Below are 20,790 nucleotides of genomic sequence, written 5' to 3' on the forward strand. Positions count from 1 at the left end.
GGTTTCAACTAAAAAATATATTTTTTGGCGTTAGAGATGGATTTTAGGCCAGGACATTTTCTGCGATTGTTTTAGAATTTGAGATGCAAGTGCTTGAGGATAAGCGGTTCACGCAAATAATTGATGAAAGACTACCGCCGTCCTCAACAATGACGTGCGCACAAGATGAAGGAACAGAAAATGTTTTAATTATTTGTGGACATAATTAAAAGGATGCAAGTTGAAAAATAGCCAATACCAGTTCATGTCTGCAGCCAGTGTCCTGCCAGAACTGACTTGATGCTTCCGGATCGGGAAGCCACTCAAAACCGTTTCCGCCGCCATTGCGGATTTTGGGACAGGAGATCAGTCGTTAATACAGCCGCGATCCATCTTGCAGTGCGAAGGGCATAAACTAAATTCTGACACATTGAGCATCTTTGCAGCCACGACGTTTGGGTGACATTTTTAGCAGCAGTGCGTTTGTGTCGCGTTTTTGTCTCCACGGACCCGCTCCGACCTACACGTAACGTAAGGAGGTCGTAAGCTAGCGCGGTGCTGCTGCTCTGCTAGCTAGCACGGCGGCTAACACTTCCATCACTCTGGAGAACACCGAGGAAAACAGCATGTCGCAAATTTTGCCTATCCGCTTCCAGGAGCACCTACAGGTATGTAGGCACGTTCATTGGTTATATGAAACGTGCGGATGCTTTTTCTATCAAGTTCCTCAAAACGGAGTCGTGTGACAGCTCGCTAGCAAATTAAATACCCGCAGCAAATGAACGACCTCCCCTCCCCCGTTAAGCATCAGCTCACGAATAGGCTTCAGGTCTGGCATGTAATCGGTGACACCGCGCAGACCAATTCACCTTTTGACATTTTGATACTTGCCAAATCAACAAATGTATTTGCTTAGAAATTTCGCCTCTTTGACCTGCACACTCCAATTTTAAATGTTAGCTCGTACCGTCACGAATGTGTCGTGAGGGATGCTCGCTCTCACGTCATCTAATCACAGCTTCATTAGAAAGACACGTGATTCACACGGAATTTGAATTTAAGAAGTGACCAGTTAAGTCCTTGTGCTACATGTTGCATATTGAAGTCTCACACTGGCCATTATGTCAGTGAGGTTGAATGAATCAAGCAAGAAGCTGCGAAGCCGTGATCAGCTGTTCACTGACTCCAATCATACAGAAGCGTCAATTTTTAAAATATTAATTATAGAAGTCATTGGTCTGACTACTGTGCGCCCTTTCACACAAATTAAGAGGCTTTTGGGTTTATTTTATTTATATATATATATATATATGTGTGTGTGTGTGTGTGTATGTGTGTATGTGCGCGTGCGCTCTAAAAAATAAGGAAACACTAAAATAACCAATCCCAGATCTGAATGAATGAAATATTCTTATTAAATGCTTTGTTCTTTACATCGTTAAATATGCTGACAACAGAATCACACAAAAATTATCAATGGAAATCAAATTTGTTAACCCATGGAGGTCTGGATTTGGAGTCGCATTCAAAATTAAAATGGAAAAACACGACAGGTTAATCCAACTTTGATGTAAATCCTTAAAACAAGTCAAAATGAGGCTCAGTAGCGTGTGTGGCCTCCACATGCCTGGATGATACAACTATTTATATGTATGTGTGTTTTATTTTTATTTATTTATTTTTATATTTATATAAAACTAACTCTCTTCATATTCCAGCTCCAGAACCTGGGCATCAACCCGGCCAACATTGGGTTCAGCACTCTGACAATGGAGTCAGATAAATTCATCTGTATAAGAGAGAAGGTGGGAGAACAGGCACAGGTTGTCATAATTGACATGGCCGATCCCAACAACCCGATCCGCAGACCAATCTCTGCAGACAGCGCCATCATGAACCCTGCTAGCAAAGTTATTGCACTTAAAGGTAAATGGCACCCCAAATGGTATGTTATGTATAGAGGATTGTGATGATAAATTTACTTCAAATTCAAACCAAAATAATGTTTGACTTAATTGGAAACCTTTTCTGTACACACGGGCCATCTGTGTAATTTCTCTGTCGTCTGCCATTTTGATGTGCACGCATAGGCCACCTCATTTGTTTGTCCAGACATATAAAGTAGTGTAATTTATGTGCTTTTTTTTCTGTGAATTTACAGTATGTTAGTATTCAGTAAAAGTGATGGTGAGAAAAATCATGCTGTCATGAATGCTTTGTCTATTTTTGTTTTTGCTCTTTTTTCATTTCCTTAATGCTTTCTTATGTTTGCAGACGGTGAGTTGAATTTTACAAATCATAAGTTGTCAAAGTGTATTCCTGTATGCACTTGTCTTGACATGAATGCACAATACTGGTCATAGTCTTAATGAATGCTAGAACTGAAAGCACAAGCCTGGAAAACACAAGCAACAGTGTTGGATGGATTTCCATGTGAAAGAACTTTTTCTCGAGAAGAATGATCACTACTCTGTTTATCGCTTTCATTTTTTTGTAGTTCGAAAATGTTCAACGCAGAGATCCATTCTTATTAATCCATGACGTCAGTTTCAGGAGTTCCAGTTTATAAATTCAGTCACATTTTTTTCTTTACAATATCGTCAGTGTTTCCCCCACCTCACCCCCTCCCCACAAATGTGAACATGTTGTGATTAATATTGCATTTAACAAGTATGACTTAAGCAGCCCACTCCACCTGTTTTTATCCATCTCACCGTGCTGCCATTTTGCCTTGTACTGTCACTTGCTGTCGACTGAAAAGGACATCACTGTGCCGAAGAACTCATCTTACATGGGTCACGTGACCAAACCCAGAAAACCGTTGAACTCTGACGCTCATTATACTTGAGCCCTTAGGCATTTTGATGTCATTTTCGATCGACAGAAAAATGGCAGTACAAGGCAAAATGGCCGCCTCCTGAGATGGATAAAAACAGGTGGATTTTTCTAATTAATTCATGTACCATAACAGCAATATTATTCATGATACCCCGTTTACACTAGTGAGGGCGTATTTATTATATTGTAAAGAAAAAACATTTCACTTGACTTACCTAATAGAGACTCTTTCACCCTTTTCGGGGCTTTCCACTGTTTAGCAGAAACACATTATAGTGTGGATATGCCCTCCAGTTCTGATGATATATGCTGCGTATATTACTAATCACTCATGATTTGGGGCTCGACAGAAAGTACTGTATCTTTTGTGGCCATACAGAACACTGCAGATTATATTTATGAACGAAACAAATTAGTTGGTGTTGGTGCATCTGTCCAGCAATCATTACATCCCTTTGTGTGCTTTGTAGTTTCCTCTTGCAAATCTGCATTCAGACCTATCTTCCCTCATTTTAGAATTTCATTCTCATTTGTGTTATTTCTCTAAGTTGGTAAGCCACAGAGCTTCTTGTTTGGTGTAGATGGACTATTTGATCCGTTTTGAGGCAAAGTGTCTAAAGCCCATATCTCACTGGGCTGCGAGTATTTACGCATGGAGCGGATGTTGTTTTTTTCGTAATGGTTCCTAAGTTTGCAAACAGTTTTGGGGGTTTTTTTTTTTTTTTTTGCTCGCAAAGAAATTCTGAACATGTTTGAAGAAAAACAGGAAAAACAGTTTGAGGACGTTTTGCTTTTGCAACCTTTAAAGAACGCTGACGAAAAACCTGCATTCGCTCTGCACGCAAACACTTGGAAACGTTCGTTGCTTCGCAAGATACGGGCTTAACCACTGGAATAAAATAATAAGTCCATCCAGAAGCTCCGTAGATGTGTTCGTCATTGCATTAAGACGACATTCAGACAGAAAGCACTGTTTTAAAATAAAGTTTGCTTCAAAAATAAAGTTTTTTAGCAAGTTGGCCGAAGGTGCTTAGATGCTCAAAGACGGATTCTTGGTAATTCTAAAAAAAATATATATATACACAGTATATATGTATTTTAAACCACAAAATTTTGTTAACACAGAATTTGCTTCTTCCCCATCACTTGCCTGCCTCACACACACCCTCTTGTGTTCCACTCACAAAGCTACTCTGAATGTTGAACAACTTGGTTGGCAGAGTCATGTCATGCGGCAGGTGTTAAAATGCACGCACTTGGTCTGCGTATTCCCAGCGTGTATAAGAAAGCTAGCTGAAAGCTGTGCACGTTAACATATGATTGCCATTAATTACTAACATATGCTTGTCAAAATAACGTAATAGCTCTGGATCTGCAAATAAGGCGTCTGGGTCCATATCCAGTCAGTCTTCCTATTTCGGACTCCTGGTTTAACATATGTGTATGTGCATAACAATCGATGACAAATATTGATGGTATATATTTACCAGACAATATAATTAAAGTGAAATTGTGTCACCATAGTATCCTCATTGATATGACCACAGAGAAAGTTAAATAAATGTCCTGTCCGTAGAATGTGCCCACCATGGCCATTGCAACACCACCAATGAAAATAACTGAATCGAGACCTGGAAGTACGCAGTGCTTTGCCAGTCTGAACACAATTTGCAGAAGTCTCTTAGCCATTTTGTCTACATTATACCAGGGGGTTGCATATTTAGCCTTGAATGTGAACACATAGCAATCAATGTGCTGAATGCAGATCTACCACAATGTGATTGCCCTTTTGTTGGTCTTGCTTCTTGATTTGACCCTGGAATTTGGTATTCCCAAATGGTAATTGTTCCCCTTCTCCCGATCTGCCCCCATTGTTTGGTGTGGGTGACGCGTGGTAGCTTAGATTACTCCATTTTGTTTTAAATACAACTAGTTGGTCATTTGAAGCGTGTAGTGCAGGGGGAAAAAAATTCTCGACTAAACGTGAACTTTGACTTCAACACTTTCAGCGGCCAAGACCCTGCAGATCTTCAATATTGAAATGAAGAGCAAGATGAAGGCTCACACAATGACGGATGATGTGACCTTCTGGAAGTGGATCTCCCTCAACACCGTCGCGTTGGTCACAGACAACGCAGTCTACCATTGGAGCATGGAGGGCGACTCTCAGCCAATCAAAGTCTTTGACCGACACTCCAGCCTTGCAGGCTGCCAGATCATCAACTATCGCACTGACGCTAAACAGAAATGGTTACTGCTAATCGGCATTTCAGCACAGGTACTGACTTTACGGGCATTAGCTTTTCTGCAAACCAGTCGCTCTGTATTTTCCGTCTGTGTATCCCGTATGGATTTTTGAATGCATTGCGGTTTATATTAACCTGTTGAATGACCATCAGTGCTCACTATTTTTCCAAGTGCATTGTGGGTAATTTCTCTCTGGACATTCGGGCACCCCTACAAAACCTATATCGGGAATAGTGTAGACATTGACACCCAGCCCCATGATGTTATCCAGCATTTTTCAGTTGATTAGGTAATTTTATATTCAGTTTGTTGTTCAGTGTATTGGATTGTGTGGGGAAAAGCCCAATAAACCGCAGATGGGATGCAATGTGAATGATCTATAATCCTCATACTTGCATTTAGTGTTAGTTTCATAGTAAAGTTCAACCGCATCACATACCAGAATGTATCATTCATATCCTGCCTATTTGTACCATATGTAATTTATGTATCAATTTTTTCTTATGTTTTGGTTGATGTTCTCCAGCAAAACCGTGTTGTTGGAGCAATGCAGTTGTACTCGGTGGACAGGAAGGTTTCTCAGCCCATTGAAGGTCATGCTGCCGGTTTTGCACAATTCAAGATGGAGGACAACACAGAGGAGTCAACGCTCTTCTGCTTTGCTGTTCGAGGACAGGCTGGTGGAAAAGTAAGATTGTTTTCATGCGCCTGACGGACACATCATTTAAAATTTTCATGTCCTCATGTGGAGTTTTTTTCTCATTTGTTTTGTTTTGTGTTGGTTTGGTTTTAGCTCCATATAATTGAAGTCGGCACTCCACCAACTGGGAACCAGCCATTTCCAAAGAAGGCTGTAGATGTATTTTTCCCTCCAGAAGCCCAGAATGACTTCCCGGTTGCCATGCAGGTATGAAATTGTTAAGCTGCAGGAACCCTGTTATTGGGCTACCAGTGTCACATTTATTGGGTTATGTGTCTATTGCTGTGTTCAGAGTTTGACCATTGATGTCTTAAAACAGGCATTCTAATTATGTCTGTATTGTTTGTATTTTTAGATAAGCTCCAAGCAAGATGTAGTCTTTCTCATCACCAAATATGGCTACATCCACCTGTACGACTTAGAAACTGGGACTTGCATCTACATGAACAGGATCAGTGGAGAGACCATTTTTGTCACTGCCCCTCATGAGCCCACTGCTGGTATCATTGGGGTCAACAGGAAAGGACAGGTATTAAAAAATGTTTGTGCCCGTTCCTTCTTCACATCTAACTGCTCGGACGCGCGATCCTCATTTTTTGCATATATATTGTTCCCGGAAATACATACTTGTCCATCCAAGTAGATTTGAAGGTCACTGATAGCGCAGTGGTTCCGTGCAGCCAGCCTGCATTTAGTCTCCACTCAATGACAGTTTGAATGTGAGTGAGAGTGATTGTTTGTCTGTTTGTGTCTTATGATGGACTGGGTCCCAATTCAGACTCCATTCTATCTTTCTCCCACATATTGCGGGGATAGGCCGGCCCATCCCCCTTTCGGGGATGGGAAAATTGATTGATGGAGAAAAAGAATTGCAAAGCACCATGGTAGAGGAGCACTTTTAGTGAGATGTTTGGAAAGAATTTTGGATACAATATGCAACTTAGATTTGCAAAATGTGCTTTCCCAGGTGTTATCTGTATGTGTGGAAGAGGAGAACATTATTCCATACATCACCAACGTGCTCCAGAACCCAGACCTGGCTCTCCGCATGGCTGTCCGCAATAACCTTGCCGGTGCTGAGGAGTTGTTCGCCCGCAAGTTTAACACCCTCTTTGCTGCAGGGAATTACTCAGATGCTGCCAAAGTGGCAGCCAATGCACCAAAGGTACAATCATGTGGTACCCCTTTAACCTCAGGCAAAATCCTAGTTCAATTGTTTGCTCCTCCGACTCTGGAACAGACAGTAACATCACAACATTTATCATTGCCAACATTGCCCCTCAATTTTAATGAGTGCACTCCATTGTGATTTAATTAATGTGGTCACCTAACTGGCTTTTTTTCCCCCAGGGCATACTGCGAACACCGGACACTATTCGCAGGTTTCAGAGTGTTCCTGCTCAACCAGGCCAGCGGTCACCATTGCTTCAGTATTTTGGGATCTTACTTGATCAAGGCCAGCTCAATAAGTTTGAATCTCTAGAGCTGTGTAGGCCTGTCCTCCAGCAGGGCCGCAAACAGCTGCTGGAGAAATGGCTGAAAGAAGACAAGGTCTGTGCTCATTGGATGGTTTTATAGTCGGCAATCCTTTTGTCCTCCGGAATAGGCTTCTGGCGCACTCTGGACAGATTTATACGTCCTGCTTTGTTTCCAGCTGGAGTGTTCAGAGGAGCTTGGAGATCTGGTCAAGTCGGTGGATCCCACACTCGCCCTCAGCGTGTACCTGCGAGCAAACGTCCCCAATAAAGTCATTCAATGCTTTGCTGAGACTGGCCAGTTCCAGAAGATTGTACTGTATGCCAAGAAGGTTTGTTTCTGTGTCTTATTTGATGTATTTCTTTACCATATGGATAATTTTAGCAGTAAAGTCTTTTTGTGAACTAAGACCATCATTATTGAATACATATGGCCAGTACCATCCATGTTTTAAATTATAAATCACATTATTCTTGTCACAAAATAATTATCTTTGTATTTTATTTATTTTTTTAATGTGTGTAAGGTGGGTTACACTCCAGACTGGATCTTCCTGTTGCGGAATGTAATGCGGATCAGCCCTGAACAAGGGCTTCAGTTCTCCCAGATGCTGGTGCAGGATGAAGAGCCTCTTGCTGACATTACCCAGGTACAAACAAATTAAGCCACAGGATAGCCAGTATTAATAGCCTGCCTTTTTGGCTTAAAAGAAACTGCAAGTACAGAATACGTAGAGTCGATTGAGGTCATTAAAATGGAAAGATTTTTATTATGAACCACGTGATAAGTCGTTTCTTTTGTGTGTCTAGATTGTGGATGTTTTCATGGAATATAACCTGATCCAGCAATGCACATCCTTTCTGCTGGATGCATTGAAGAACAACAGGCCCATGGAAGGACCATTGCAGACACGTCTGCTAGAAATGAATTTGGTCCATGCCCCGCAGGTATAAGAATGCATAAAAATAGATGAGAAGAAAATCGTCATTTTCAGTCATCGTAATTAACTTGACTTTGAATGACTGACCGCTTACAAGTGAATCCAATTATCATTGCATTCATTTTTGTCATCGTAACTGTCATTTATGTGAACGATGAAGTGTTTTTTAAGTGTCTAAAGTACTCGGGTGATTTTTGCAGGTAGCAGATGCTATTTTGGGCAACCAGATGTTCACTCATTATGACCGTGCCCATGTGGCACAGCTTTGCGAAAAGGCTGGTCTCCTGCAGAGGGCGCTGGAGCATTATACTGACCTGTATGATATTAAGCGGGCTGTGGTGCACACACACCTCCTCAACCCAGAGGTATGCTGGCAATTTCAAAATGTAAAAAAGATACCGGCCTCATATGTTACAGAATACTAATTGTCACTCATTTGTGTCCTCATAGTGGTTAGTCAATTTCTTTGGCTCCCTGTCAGTGGAGGACTCTTTGGAATGTCTTCGGGCCATGCTCTCTGCGAACATCCGCCAGAACCTCCAGATCTGTGTCCAGGTTGCCTCCAAGTACCATGAGCAACTCAGCACTCAGAGCCTCACTGAACTTTTTGAGTCGTTCAAAAGCTTTGAAGGTACACCTTGAGAGTCGGAGAGTTAGTCGTTACTGTCGCCCAGTCACGTGAGTTTTAAAATGTACTTCTTTTTTGTCTTTCAGGGTTGTTCTACTTCTTGGGTTCCATTGTCAACTTCAGCCAGGACCCAGAGGTTCACTTCAAATACATTCAGGCTGCCTGCAAGACAGGCCAAATCAAAGAGGTGGAAAGAATCTGCAGAGAGAGTAACTGCTACGACCCTGAGCGTGTGAAGAACTTCCTCAAGGTCAAAATGGCTTGCAAGCTGCACACTTTGGACATGGAAAACCCTTACAGACTATATACATTGAAGTCTTTTTTTTCTCTCTCTCTCTCTCTCTGCAGGAAGCCAAGTTAACCGATCAACTGCCTTTGATCATTGTGTGTGACCGCTTTGATTTTGTCCATGATTTGGTCTTGTATTTGTATCGCAACAGTCTGCAGAAATACATTGAGATCTATGTGCAGAAGGTACATTGGCACATACTGTTCTGAGCTTAAATGCCATCATTTACATTAAATCGGGCCAAAATCTGACTCGGCGCATTTCTGATTTTCTGCAGGTAAACCCAAGTCGTCTACCAGTGGTCATTGGAGGTTTGCTGGATGTTGATTGTGCCGAGGATGTGATCAAAAACCTGATCATGGTCGTCAGAGGACAATTTTCTACTGATGAACTTGTTGCTGAAGTGGAAAAGAGAAATCGGTAAGAAAAGGAGGAAACGGACATGCATGATGTGCTGCGTGATTTTTTGTTTCTCATGTAAAACAACTGCCTTGGCCAAATCAAAGTTGGGAAACACTTCTCGAAATGACTGAAATCCCCCCTTTCTTTTTCCCAACAGACTGAAGCTTCTCCTCCCTTGGTTGGAGGCTCGTATTCATGAAGGCTGCGAGGAGCCCGCTACCCACAATGCCCTGGCTAAGATTTACATAGACAGCAACAACAACCCCGAGCGCTTCCTGAGGGAGAACCCCTTTTACGACAGCCGTGTAGTGGGCAAATACTGTGAAAAGAGAGACCCCCACCTCGCCTGCGTGGCCTATGAAAGAGGACAATGTGACCAAGAACTAATTCATGTGAGTTATTGTCATCGAAGGCCACTGGCATTACTTGGACTTATATGGGTGTTCACTTCAAAACTATTTTTGTTAAATGTGTTAGGTGTGTAATGAGAACTCGCTGTTCAAGAGTCTGTCACGCTACCTCGTGCGTCGCAAGAATCCTGAACTGTGGGCAAGTGTGCTGCTGGAGACCAACAACTATAGAAGACCACTCATCGATCAGGTCTCGCATCTTCCTGTCATTTTTATTCAACTGTAGAAAATCTGACCTGATCTGGTAAACAGAGTTTTTTTTTCCCACCACTTTTTAATAGGGTCATTCTTGGACCGGTTCTACCCCAAAACAGCTTGGTTCTGTCCAGTGCGGTCACTTTTTTGGAGCCGTGTGCTTATAATGAAATCGTTTCACAGAACCACTCCCAACCTGGTTCTAAAACCCAGGCCGAGTAGATATCAGCCTTTCTTTAAGACAAGTGTTTTTCAAACACTGTGCCGCGGCACAGCAGTGTGCATTTGATGGGCTCGAATTTGCAACGTTGCGAATCGCTGCAAAACCAGTGGCTGAGACTCCCCACTCGTGAAATCTTACCGCAGAACCCCAGATATGTTTTTAATGAACGCTGTGAGATTTCGCTTCAGGGCTGATGTCCTACTGTGCTGCAGGTTGTCCAGACTGCCCTGACAGAGACCCAGGATCCCGAGGAAGTGTCTGTTTCAGTGAAGGCTTTCATGACTGCTGACCTTCCCAATGAGCTCATTGAGCTTCTGGAGAAGATTGTCCTGGATAACTCTGTCTTCAGCGAGCACAGGTATAATGCAATAATTATTATTGTTTTTATTTATTTATTTATTTATGTTACAGAGCCCCCCCCCCCCCCCCCCCCCCAAAAAAAAATTCTCACTGATATCTCCATGCCTCGTGTATGTTTTAGAAACCTTCAGAATCTGCTCATCCTGACAGCGATCAAAGCCGATCGGACCCGGGTCATGGAGTACATTAACCGTCTGGACAATTATGATGCTCCAGATATTGCAAACATTGCCATAAGCAATGAGCTGTTTGAGGAGGCATTTGCTATTTTTCGGAAATTTGATGTCAACACATCTGCTGTGCAGGTGAGCGACTTCTTTGATTTACTTACTTAAGCTTTGTGATTTTATTCACCTTTATATCGGATTAGAACACTCTCCCATTACATTTAGGTTCTGATTGAGCACATTGGTAACTTGGATCGAGCCTATGAGTTTGCCGAGCGCTGCAATGAGCCTCCAGTGTGGAGTCAGCTAGCAAAGGCCCAGCTGCAAAAAGGTCTCGTCAAAGAAGCTATTGACTCATACATCAAGGCTGATGACCCCTCCGCTTACATGGAGGTGGGACAAGCGGCAGCTCAGAGTGGTAAGACCAACTCTAAAAATCATATTTGCTTGTTTGGACTTTTCAAAGAATACACGGTTTGTGTGAATTTCAAACCCGATATCATTTTAACGTGACTTTGGTCAAACAAAAGCGATGTGCTATGCTGTGTGTAGGAAACTGGGAGGACCTTGTAAAGTTTCTGCAGATGGCGCGAAAGAAGGCCCGCGAGTCCTATGTTGAAACTGAGTTAATATTTGCTCTGGCAAAGACCAACCGCCTTGCCGAGCTAGAAGAGTTCATCAATGGGCCCAATAATGCCCACATCCAACAAGTAGGTTCTGGGACGTCTCCAAATCTACCAACTTCTCGTCCATTTACTTTTTCTTGACTTATCTCTTCCTGCTTTTTCCTTTAGGTGGGCGACCGTTGCTATGATGATAAGATGTATGAGGCAGCCAAGCTGCTTTACAACAATGTGTCCAACTTCGGTCGCCTGGCTTCCACTCTGGTGCACTTGGGAGAGTATCAGGCAGCTGTGGACGGAGCTCGCAAGGCCAACAGCACACGCACCTGGAAAGAGGTGAGAAATGGCAGATTAGTTCAAATGGAATTCACTCTTTGTCTGATTTTAGCTTTTATCCGGTGTTACAGTGCAAGCAAATAGTGCTCTCGGTCCATTTTTCTCTCACTTGTAGGTGTGCTTTGCATGTGTCGATGGGAAAGAGTTCAGGCTTGCTCAAATGTGCGGCCTGCACATTGTTGTACACGCCGACGAGCTGGAGGAACTCATCAACTACTACCAGGTGCAAAGCATGACACTCCTTTTTACATGCAGTTCATACACGCTCATTAAAATGTAGCCATCGGACATCAAAGAGACAGATTATAAAGGGTTGAAAAGGTTTGAGTGAGCTTTATGTCTTCTTTTCTTCAGGACCGCGGCTACTTTGAGGAGCTGATCACCATGCTGGAGGCTGCTTTGGGACTGGAGCGAGCTCACATGGGAATGTTCACAGAGCTGGCCATTCTCTACTCCAAGTTCAAACCCCAGAAGATGAGGGAGCACCTCGAGCTGTTCTGGTCCCGTGTGAACATTCCAAAGGTATACCCAGGGAAACATCACATCACTTATGAACAACATTAAAAAATATCGATTTACCAGAGAAACGTGTTTTTGACGGGATGCACTAGACTTACTGTATGCGTTGGCGCTAAGACGATTCATGCAGGCTTTTGTTATGACCCAATACTGGTTATTGATGTGAATTTTAAGGTTCTCAGGGCAGCTGAGCAGGCCCACCTCTGGGCAGAGCTGGTGTTCCTCTATGATAAATACGAGGAATATGACAATGCCATCATCACCATGATGAATCATCCTTCGGATGCCTGGAAAGAAGGCCAGTTCAAAGACATTGTCACCAAGGTGGGGCTCCTCGACGAAACAAACATGTTTATTGTCACTGAAGTGTGACCTGTAACATCTTTGCTTTTTCACTCTAGGTGGCCAATGTGGAGCTGTACTACAAAGCCATCCACTTTTATCTGGAGTTCAAACCTTTATTATTAAATGACTTGCTCATCGTTCTCTCCCCAAGACTGGACCACACACGTGCTGTCAATTTTTTCAGCAAGGTGAGTGGCTTCCTCTTTTTATGAAAGTGTTTTGTGGGCCAGCGTGTCTTTTGTTTTGTGTTTGACAAGAGCACAACTGCATACAAACATTAGCCTCCAAAATGTATATTTGTCTCCACATCACCAGTGGAGGCGTGGAAGCATGACACAGACATTTTATATTTTTCATTTCTGATTCATTCTTCAGGTGAAGCAAGTACCTCTGGTTAAACCATATTTGAGGTCTGTCCAGAATCACAACAACAAGTCGGTCAATGAATCTCTCAACAACCTTTTCATCATCGAGGAAGACTATGCGGTATGATGTCAATGGCTGAAAGAATTGTTTGACACTCTTAACTTGGCGTCATCGTCGTCATTTAGTTTCAAAACATTTTATATCCCCGTTTGTTTTCTCTTCATGCATCGGCGACCCCTGACGCGATATCCAGTCACTACGCACTTCCATTGACGCTTACGACAACTTTGACAACATCTCGCTCGCCCAAGGACTCGAGAAACATGAGTTGATCGAGTTCAGAAGGATCGCGGCGTACCTTTTCAAGGGCAATAACCGCTGGAAACAGAGTGTTGAGCTTTGCAAGAAAGACAAGCTCTACAAGGTGCTTTGGGACGACACTCGCATGAACTGCATACTTCGGCTCGCTGCGTTAATATGTTCACACAGCCACCCGCTGAACCATTAACATACCGCTATATGTTTTTACGTCCCCTTGTGCAGGACGCCATGCAGTACGCGTCTGAGTCCAAAGACATTGAGCTGGCTGAGGAACTTCTTGCATGGTTTCTGGAGGAGGACAAGAAGGAGTGTTTCGCTGCTTGCTTGTTCACCTGCTACGACCTGTTGCGGCCTGACGTGGTGCTCGAGACCGCTTGGAGGCACAATATCATGGACTTCTCCATGCCATACTTCATCCAGGTCATGAGGGAGTACCTCAGTAAGGTGGGTCGTTCACACACGAAGGGAATAAAACACCGCGTTAATCGGGTTGGACAACATACGGCGGTTGTACTAATAAGGGCGTAAGACAGGTGAACACCCAAAGCTAACTGCAAGAATAGAAAAGGAACTTAGTTATGAAGAGAGTTTGAAATTCCTTTTTCTCCTTGCGGCCAGATGTTGGAAAATAATTTTCGGAAAGTATCACATAGAGAGCCTAGTAGATGGACCTTCGGAATTAATGTTTCCCTTCAAGGCAAACTTTGCTGGAGTTGTTTGTACCAATAGGGAGTAGACATATGCACCTATGCCATTTAATTTGCAAATACTGTTTAACATCAGGCAGTGAAGCACAGTTCCACGTGTCTGTACATTTTTGCTCCCCTTGATGCTCATTTTCCCTCTGACCTTTATGTGCCATCACTGGTTTCATATCCTTTTTCACTTGGATTTTCATCCACTCAAGCTACTTTCCCATACAAATGTGCTCCAGGGGAGAGTCATGGCAGTTTTAATCACTTTTCAAGTTAGATGGAATAAAACAGAGGTAATAACAGGCAGCAGATGTGAGAGCGGTGCTCTTATTGCATCATTGACTAGCAAGTTGCTGAGGCTTTTACGGCCACCATGATTATTAATATGCAGCATTACGGCGGCACTGCGTATTCAGTGGAAAAGGCTACTGGTTGAGACTTGTTCAAGCTCATCATCGAACTTCTTAGTAGTTTTTCAATTGTAAAGACTCATGTGCAGAATAAGCACGTTTTGCCCTCTGCATTTAACCATTCGGAAATTCTCAGTGGAGAACATAGCAATTATACGGCATTATACTCGCACGAGAGGAGTTTGGGGGGGGGGAAAGGTGCCTTGCTCAGGGGTGCCTCTACCACAGAATCCTGGCAAACCTGGGGTCAAATTCGTAACTAATTGTCCAGTGCCTCTATAGTGAGTTTCACATCTGTAGTTTGTACTTTTGTTAACAATTAAGTTAAACTAAGGATACCAAAGGGACCTGGAGTATGCATTTCTATCAGAAGTGGCATTATTACTTGCATCCCCACTGTGTTTTGTGTTGTCGTTTAATGTTAAATCCTGTTTGCTTTGTTTCGCACTGTCAGTTTCTATTGTGGGAGACTTTCACTTGCTTTTTTTTCCCTTAAGTTGCCTCTCTGAATTTCCTTTCCAGGTTGATGCGATAAAGGAAAAGGTGAACGTTGAATCCATTTCCTAATCCTTATTGACTCGCTGTCCTATAACCTGTAGTAGTTTGGGGGAATAAAATTAGCAGGAACTGCATGAATTCCCCCTCCCACTTTGTCACTATGCTGCTTTCCTGTGTCCAACTCTCTGCATCTTCACTAGACCACTTAACGATTTCCCCATCATCCAAAGTGGGGCTCTTCACATTGCATCTTTAGGGGTATGCTGCTGGGCTGTTAGCTGGGAGAGTCTTTGATACAAAGATCACGCAAACAAACAGACAACAACCAAAAAATGAAAGAATAACCTCCCGGTGGATGTTAACAGTCATCAGCCAGCAAGCAAAGCTTTCAGTCCCCTCTTTTGTATCATCGAGTGAAAAGTGCCACTCTGGATCACTACCTGCAGTGTCAGGTCTGTTTCTCGCATACATTTAGATGACTTCTAAAGTTACACTGGTTCTGACCTACCCCTTCTCAACACCATCCTGTTATTATTAGTTGACAGCATTTCCTGCAGGTAGACAATGAGTTTCAATTCTTTCTTCCTGAACTTTTTCACTGTATTTCTCTGTCTACTATATGCTTGAATTAAATCCTGTGCTTGAATAGTACATTAAAACAAGTATCAGGTACACGGAGAGGAATTTGTGATTTTTTTTTTTTTGTGAGTGGGGGGGGCGTCCCTCCCTTAATTGTCTTAACAATTAAAAAGCAAATAATGTGCAGCTCGGGTAGTTTATTCGGTGAGGCTACATGACGACGTGTGGAGCAACACGCATGCATAGCCCCTCCCTCAGTAACATCAGGAGCACCGGGCAAGGCGATATCGTTGTTGGCTGTGCCTGCTTCTGGAAACCTTTCAAGTGGCTGTACAAGAGCATCCCGTCTGCCCTCTTTCTCCCTCCCTCCACTATGGCGCTGCGCTTCTCTTTTCTCTCTCTCTCTCTCTCTCTCTCACGCATTCTTAAAGAGGAACGTAACGAAAAAAGACTGCTTCCGCATGTATCTCAGCCCTTCTCTTTTCAAAATGCAAGAGCCTGCACAACCAGATTGACTGACACTTTTAGGGTACCACACAGTATGTAGAGAACTGACCCCAGTACCAGGACAGGGACACCTTACATGTCCTGTACTTCATCATCAAAGTTCAAGGTTTTATACTTCAAGCCGCATATTTTCTTAACTCGTTTCGCTGGCTGCTTAATTCATTTGCATTTCGCTGTTAATTTTCTGCTTGCCACCTGCTAATGGTAAAAAATGTAATATAGTCAAGAAAGACCCTTCAAGTTCAATAAATTGTCTTTAAGTCGATATATTCAGCTTTTTTGGGGGTCAGAATTCCCAAGGATTGAAAGTATGGCGTACACTCTACACCGCCTACATTTGTCTGGATGAAATTAGCTTGTTTTGAGGAGGCAGCCCTGTCCCAGCCGCATAAACTGCTGGACCAATGGCTATTGCAGATTTCAATTCCGTGATGACTTGGGTAGAGTGCATATTGAGTCCAGAATCTAAAAACAAAACCAAACAAAACACTCTACCGACTATAGCAAGTGCTTCCAGAGCGTTAACAATTCTGGAATTTCTTGTCTATTTTTCTTCTCACTTTCTCCTTTTACCACCCTTTTGCTTCTCTTTCGTTTGTAGTCGGCAGTCGAAGTCTTCTGTGGTACGCGGATGTTTTCTGACATCTCCTAGTTTCCTCGTAAATGTTGGTCAAATTCCAAATTGCAAGGGTGTTCAACTTTAGACATTCCTCTGGATACTGAAAATGAACTGTTGGCAGATTACCGCAATATGTGGCAGCAGGCTTCATTTGGATGTTCTTATGGTCTTACAGTATGTTCTTATTGATTGAAATCAATCAATATTTTGTCTAGGACCAAGATCATAGAGTCATTTCAGATGGACACAATATTAAGGGCCGTCGTAAAAGTAATTTTATACTAGCAATTTTTAGGGGGCGCTGTAGTATTGTCCAATACATCGAACATGAAATTCTTTGTTTGTGATACTTAGTATTTCGTCTCACCACCCTTTTCCATCAGGAAAAAAAAAAACCTTCTCATAACCTGTCACTCCCTCAGTTCACAGATATTGTTTTTCCACACCGAACATGAGTTAACTTCTTAGCCCATTTGAACCTGTTGCCAACAAAACAGCCGTCCCAAACCGCGTCACAGTGTGGAGACGTTCCGCATATTGCACGAGTGTAAAAATGATGTACGTTCCACCTGCCCACCCACCGTGTTTTCTCCTCCGTAGTCCTTTATTTCGCTTTAAATTGTAATCCACCTGTTACATTGTTGAATCTCACTCCACAAATGTAACTGTACAAAGACCGCCTCCAGCATTTGCAGTTACAACGAAGCACTACATATAAACGATGACTAATTAGGTCCACCTACATATTTTTTATTTTATTATTATTTTTTTTTTAGAACAACCATAGATAAGAAGTGGTTCGTACTGGTGCCGGGTTCCTTCTCTACATACTCTCAAAACATAGAGTAGATGATTGGGGTGGCTGGATGGGTGGGACCATTATAGTCAGAAATCTGTGTTTATATTCCCCGTAACGCCCACATTAGACTCTGCGTCCCTTAAACAAAGGCAAATTGGACAGTAGTCACTTTTAGTGCTTTAGTTGTGCTGTCGTGGCTATAGTCGGTTAACGGAGGACCTCCAGCTGCACATTTTCACTTAAATGTGGACGGTGCTCATCTCCGCCTGTCAGGAATGGTCCCATCCTTCAGCCAGTGAAATAACCCAGAGGTCAGTTTTTACCAACCTGGCGTCTTCGCAAGCCTCCGCCCAAGCTGCGAAACCCACCCAGCGGATTCTCACGCCGCCGCTTTTCTTCTCCCCAGGTGGACAAGCTCGAAGCTTCTGAATCCCTGAGGAAACAGGAGGAGCAAGCCACGGAATCTCAACCAATTGTTTATGGTAAACGCATTGCACTGCTGGTAACTCTCGGGGCTGGGATGTCATTGTGGCCACATCGCTAAGCTCCTTGTGAACACGATTGAATCGTACACTTGGGTAAAAAGGGCTTCTTTCCAGACTTGGGGGGAAAAAATATATACCGTATATATTTTCTTCCAGATTTTCAGGGACAAAGGAGCCATTTCATGGAATAATATTAGTTTCCAGAACAGATGTTCATTGGTTTACTGCACTTCAATGTGGCAAATAAATCAAATAAATTACAGTTACATACCATCCATCCATTTTCCGAACCGCTTGATCCTCACTAGGGTCACGGGGGTGCTGGAGCCTATCCCAGCTGTCTTCGGGCAGTAGGCGGGGGACACCCTGAATCGGTTGCCAGCCAATCGCAGGGCACACAGAGACGAACAACCATCCATGCTCACATTCACACCTAGGGACAATTTAGAGCGTTCAATCAGCCTGCCATGCATGTTTTTGGAATGTGGGAGGAAACCGGAGTACCCGGAGAAAACCCACGCAGGCCCGGGGAGAACATGCAAACTCCACACAGGGAGGCCGGAGCTGGAATCGAACCCGGTACCTCTGCACTGTGAAGTCGACGTGCTAACCACTGGACTACCGGGCCGCCCCAGTTACATACCGGTAGTTTTAATTTTAAAAAGTACAGAAACCCTCTGCTGACTGGGGGCAGGGGGAGGGGGGGGGGGGGGTAATAAATTACCGGTATATTTTAATTCAAGCAGTGGATGTCTCTTTGGTGGCTGTCGAAAATTTTTGCTATTGGTGACGCCAGGGTGTTTTGAGGTATGAGTGTAATTTGTTCTCTGATCGTACTTGTATCTCAAAACAAATGCGTCTCAACTCATATTTCTGATTGAAAGGAATGGAATTGTTTGCTTTGCAGGCACACCGCAGCTGATGCTCACTTCAGGCGCCAATGTTGCCGTGCCTCCTCAGCAGGCTTACGGCTACGGGTACACAGCAGCACCAGGTTACGGGCAGCCGCCGCAGGCCAACTTTGGTTACAGCATGTGAACGACCCCTCCCGCCAGCACCTTTTGCCCCCTTTTCCCATCCACTCCCCTCCACCTGTCCCTCTCTTTGCGTTCTTGTCCAGCCTCCCACGGTCTCCTACCCTCAACAGAGGCTCCAAGCAAGCATAGCCCACTTTTATTTTGTATTCATTTTGTTACTGTTGTTGCGACACTTTTGTCCTCCTGTTTGAAGAAAAACGTGTCCATGCTATGAAGGACTTTTATTTGTATTGTTTGAACTGAAATTGGACCACATTTGCATTCCCCACATTCCGTATTTATGACCCCTTGTCTAGAAATGTTTTTTTGGTACGTTCCTGTGATGTTATTTATTTTAATGATTTGTCGTACGTGGACTTGCCGAAGCTGAGCAAACTTTGAAGACGGTGGAGAGGAGCATTGGGTTTTGCACTCGTGAAGAAATTCCTGTGGAGAGACGCTCTTATGTTTTGATGTATGGAACATGTGACCATCTTAACCGTGTCTCGTTTTGTCTGTACAATGCATTACATCACTGTATATTTTGAGGAGGAGAAAAAAAAAAAGGTTACATAGAGTATTTGAACATATATCGCCATTTGGATGGCTACCCCTAGCAACACAAAGTACAGTCATGATAGTATATTCTGCACAGGTGTGTAGCTTTATGGAGTTTTAAATGCATTCAGACGTATGCCACTTTATGATTGAGACTGTGTGTGTGTGTGTGTGTGAGACCTGATGATGGTCTGAATAAGAATTTTACCACCACCGCCCCCCCCGCCCCCTCTCTCCCAAACCCTGTACGGTTGGTCCCTGATTGATATTAGCTCTCCTATGTGTGTTTAGGTGACCTCTTGTGCCGTATACAGTGCTTGTGTGAGACTATATCTGTGTATGTGCAAGGGCATGATCACGCAGACCTGTTCCGTGTGTGTGCGTGCGTGCGTGTGCGTTTATGGTGAGCCCTCTCCGCTGAGGTCTGTTTATGCCAGGTGTTGTGACGTTTCCCTCGGATTTTATTTTGGTTCGTTTTTTTTTTTTTTTTGGTGTGTACAGATGTGACCATAACTTTTAAACATTGTAGATGGTGAGACAATGCTCCCACGCACACACCAATCTGTCCCCCTCACCTCGCTCATCCTCCCAAAAGAAAGAAGACTTTTTTTTGATGTCCAAATGACAGCTCGATGAAACCCACATGTAGGTTGCATGTGTAGATGGTTCAGAAAATAGGTCTCGGTACATCCAGAACGGTGTTAAAATAAGAGCCAAAATTTACCTTAATGTACTTACATCCCTCAAATGGCGTGCACATATAAAGTGTCACTCTCCATAAGTTGAATTCCTTTTTGTTGTCATACATATGAATAAACAAAGGGGTTCTGTCAAAGTAGAATATGACCTAACTCAAAGGGAAGTGCTAGCCTCAATAAACAGTAAAAATTGTCATCTGTGTTCTGTCCTGTCTGAATGGAAATTTGGTTTCGTGTGTGGTTGTGTAAAAGGTTTTGGGTTTTTTTTTTTTTTGGTTTTGTCCACATGGTTGCGGTGCATTTGAATACATTCTTTGAACGAGTCATTTAACTGTGCCACACAATTTTATTGTGCTATGATCATCCAGATTAACATATTATTGTTTGATTTACAAAATACAATTGTGCGGATCATTGGATCATGTAAATTAGAATATAGTTTTTATTAATTGAAGTTTTCTTCACTACTATGACTTTTTTTCCCCGTTTTTACAGTTTTTTTTGTTATAATGATTTACCAAAGTTGGGAAATAGTTGGCTGATTTTCAGAGTACTTACTTCA

At 43.0% G+C, this 20,790-nt stretch overlaps 1 protein-coding gene across 2 annotated transcripts; it reads left to right on the forward strand.

Annotated features, from left to right (window-relative positions):
* Positions 1-313: 313 nt before the first annotated feature.
* LOC147197004 (clathrin heavy chain 1-like) lies at positions 314-20,422 on the forward strand. 2 transcript variants are annotated; one of them, XM_086125275.1, is made up of 33 exons: positions 314-647; positions 1,698-1,905; positions 4,827-5,095; positions 5,591-5,752; positions 5,858-5,971; positions 6,120-6,293; positions 6,732-6,929; positions 7,115-7,315; positions 7,419-7,571; positions 7,767-7,889; positions 8,050-8,187; positions 8,381-8,545; positions 8,631-8,811; positions 8,895-9,058; positions 9,157-9,282; positions 9,375-9,517; positions 9,657-9,891; positions 9,977-10,099; positions 10,540-10,685; positions 10,809-10,992; positions 11,080-11,272; positions 11,407-11,564; positions 11,649-11,813; positions 11,929-12,036; positions 12,168-12,335; positions 12,507-12,656; positions 12,734-12,865; positions 13,053-13,163; positions 13,297-13,467; positions 13,587-13,808; positions 14,992-15,012; positions 17,878-17,953; positions 18,864-20,422. In XM_086125275.1, the coding sequence occupies exons 1-33, from the start codon at positions 606-608 to the stop codon at positions 18,992-18,994; spliced, it is 5,055 nt and encodes a 1,684-aa protein (XP_085981401.1). In that variant the 5' UTR covers positions 314-605; the 3' UTR covers positions 18,995-20,422. The 2 variants fall into 2 exon arrangements, with proteins under 2 accessions (XP_085981401.1, XP_085981402.1); XM_086125276.1 differs by lacking the exon at positions 14,992-15,012.
* The last annotated feature ends 368 nt before the right edge of the window (positions 20,423-20,790 follow it).

Source organism: Hippocampus guttulatus, chromosome 12 (assembly GCF_054856545.1).
Source record: "Hippocampus guttulatus isolate MCC_2025c chromosome 12, RoL_Hgut_1.0, whole genome shotgun sequence".
In the NCBI taxonomy this organism is placed as follows: domain Eukaryota; kingdom Metazoa; phylum Chordata; class Actinopteri; order Syngnathiformes; family Syngnathidae; genus Hippocampus; species Hippocampus guttulatus.

Excerpts from the sequence above, each read along its gene's own strand:
- LOC147197004 (XM_086125275.1), top strand. The coding sequence starts at position 606 with ATGTCGCAAATTTTGCCTATCCGCTTCCAGGAGCACCTACAG. Across the intron at positions 648-1,697 it reads GCTTCCAGGAGCACCTACAG|CTCCAGAACCTGGGCATCAA; the intron begins GTATGTAGGCAC and ends TTCATATTCCAG. Across the intron at positions 12,866-13,052 it reads CTGTCAATTTTTTCAGCAAG|GTGAAGCAAGTACCTCTGGT; the intron begins GTGAGTGGCTTC and ends TTCATTCTTCAG.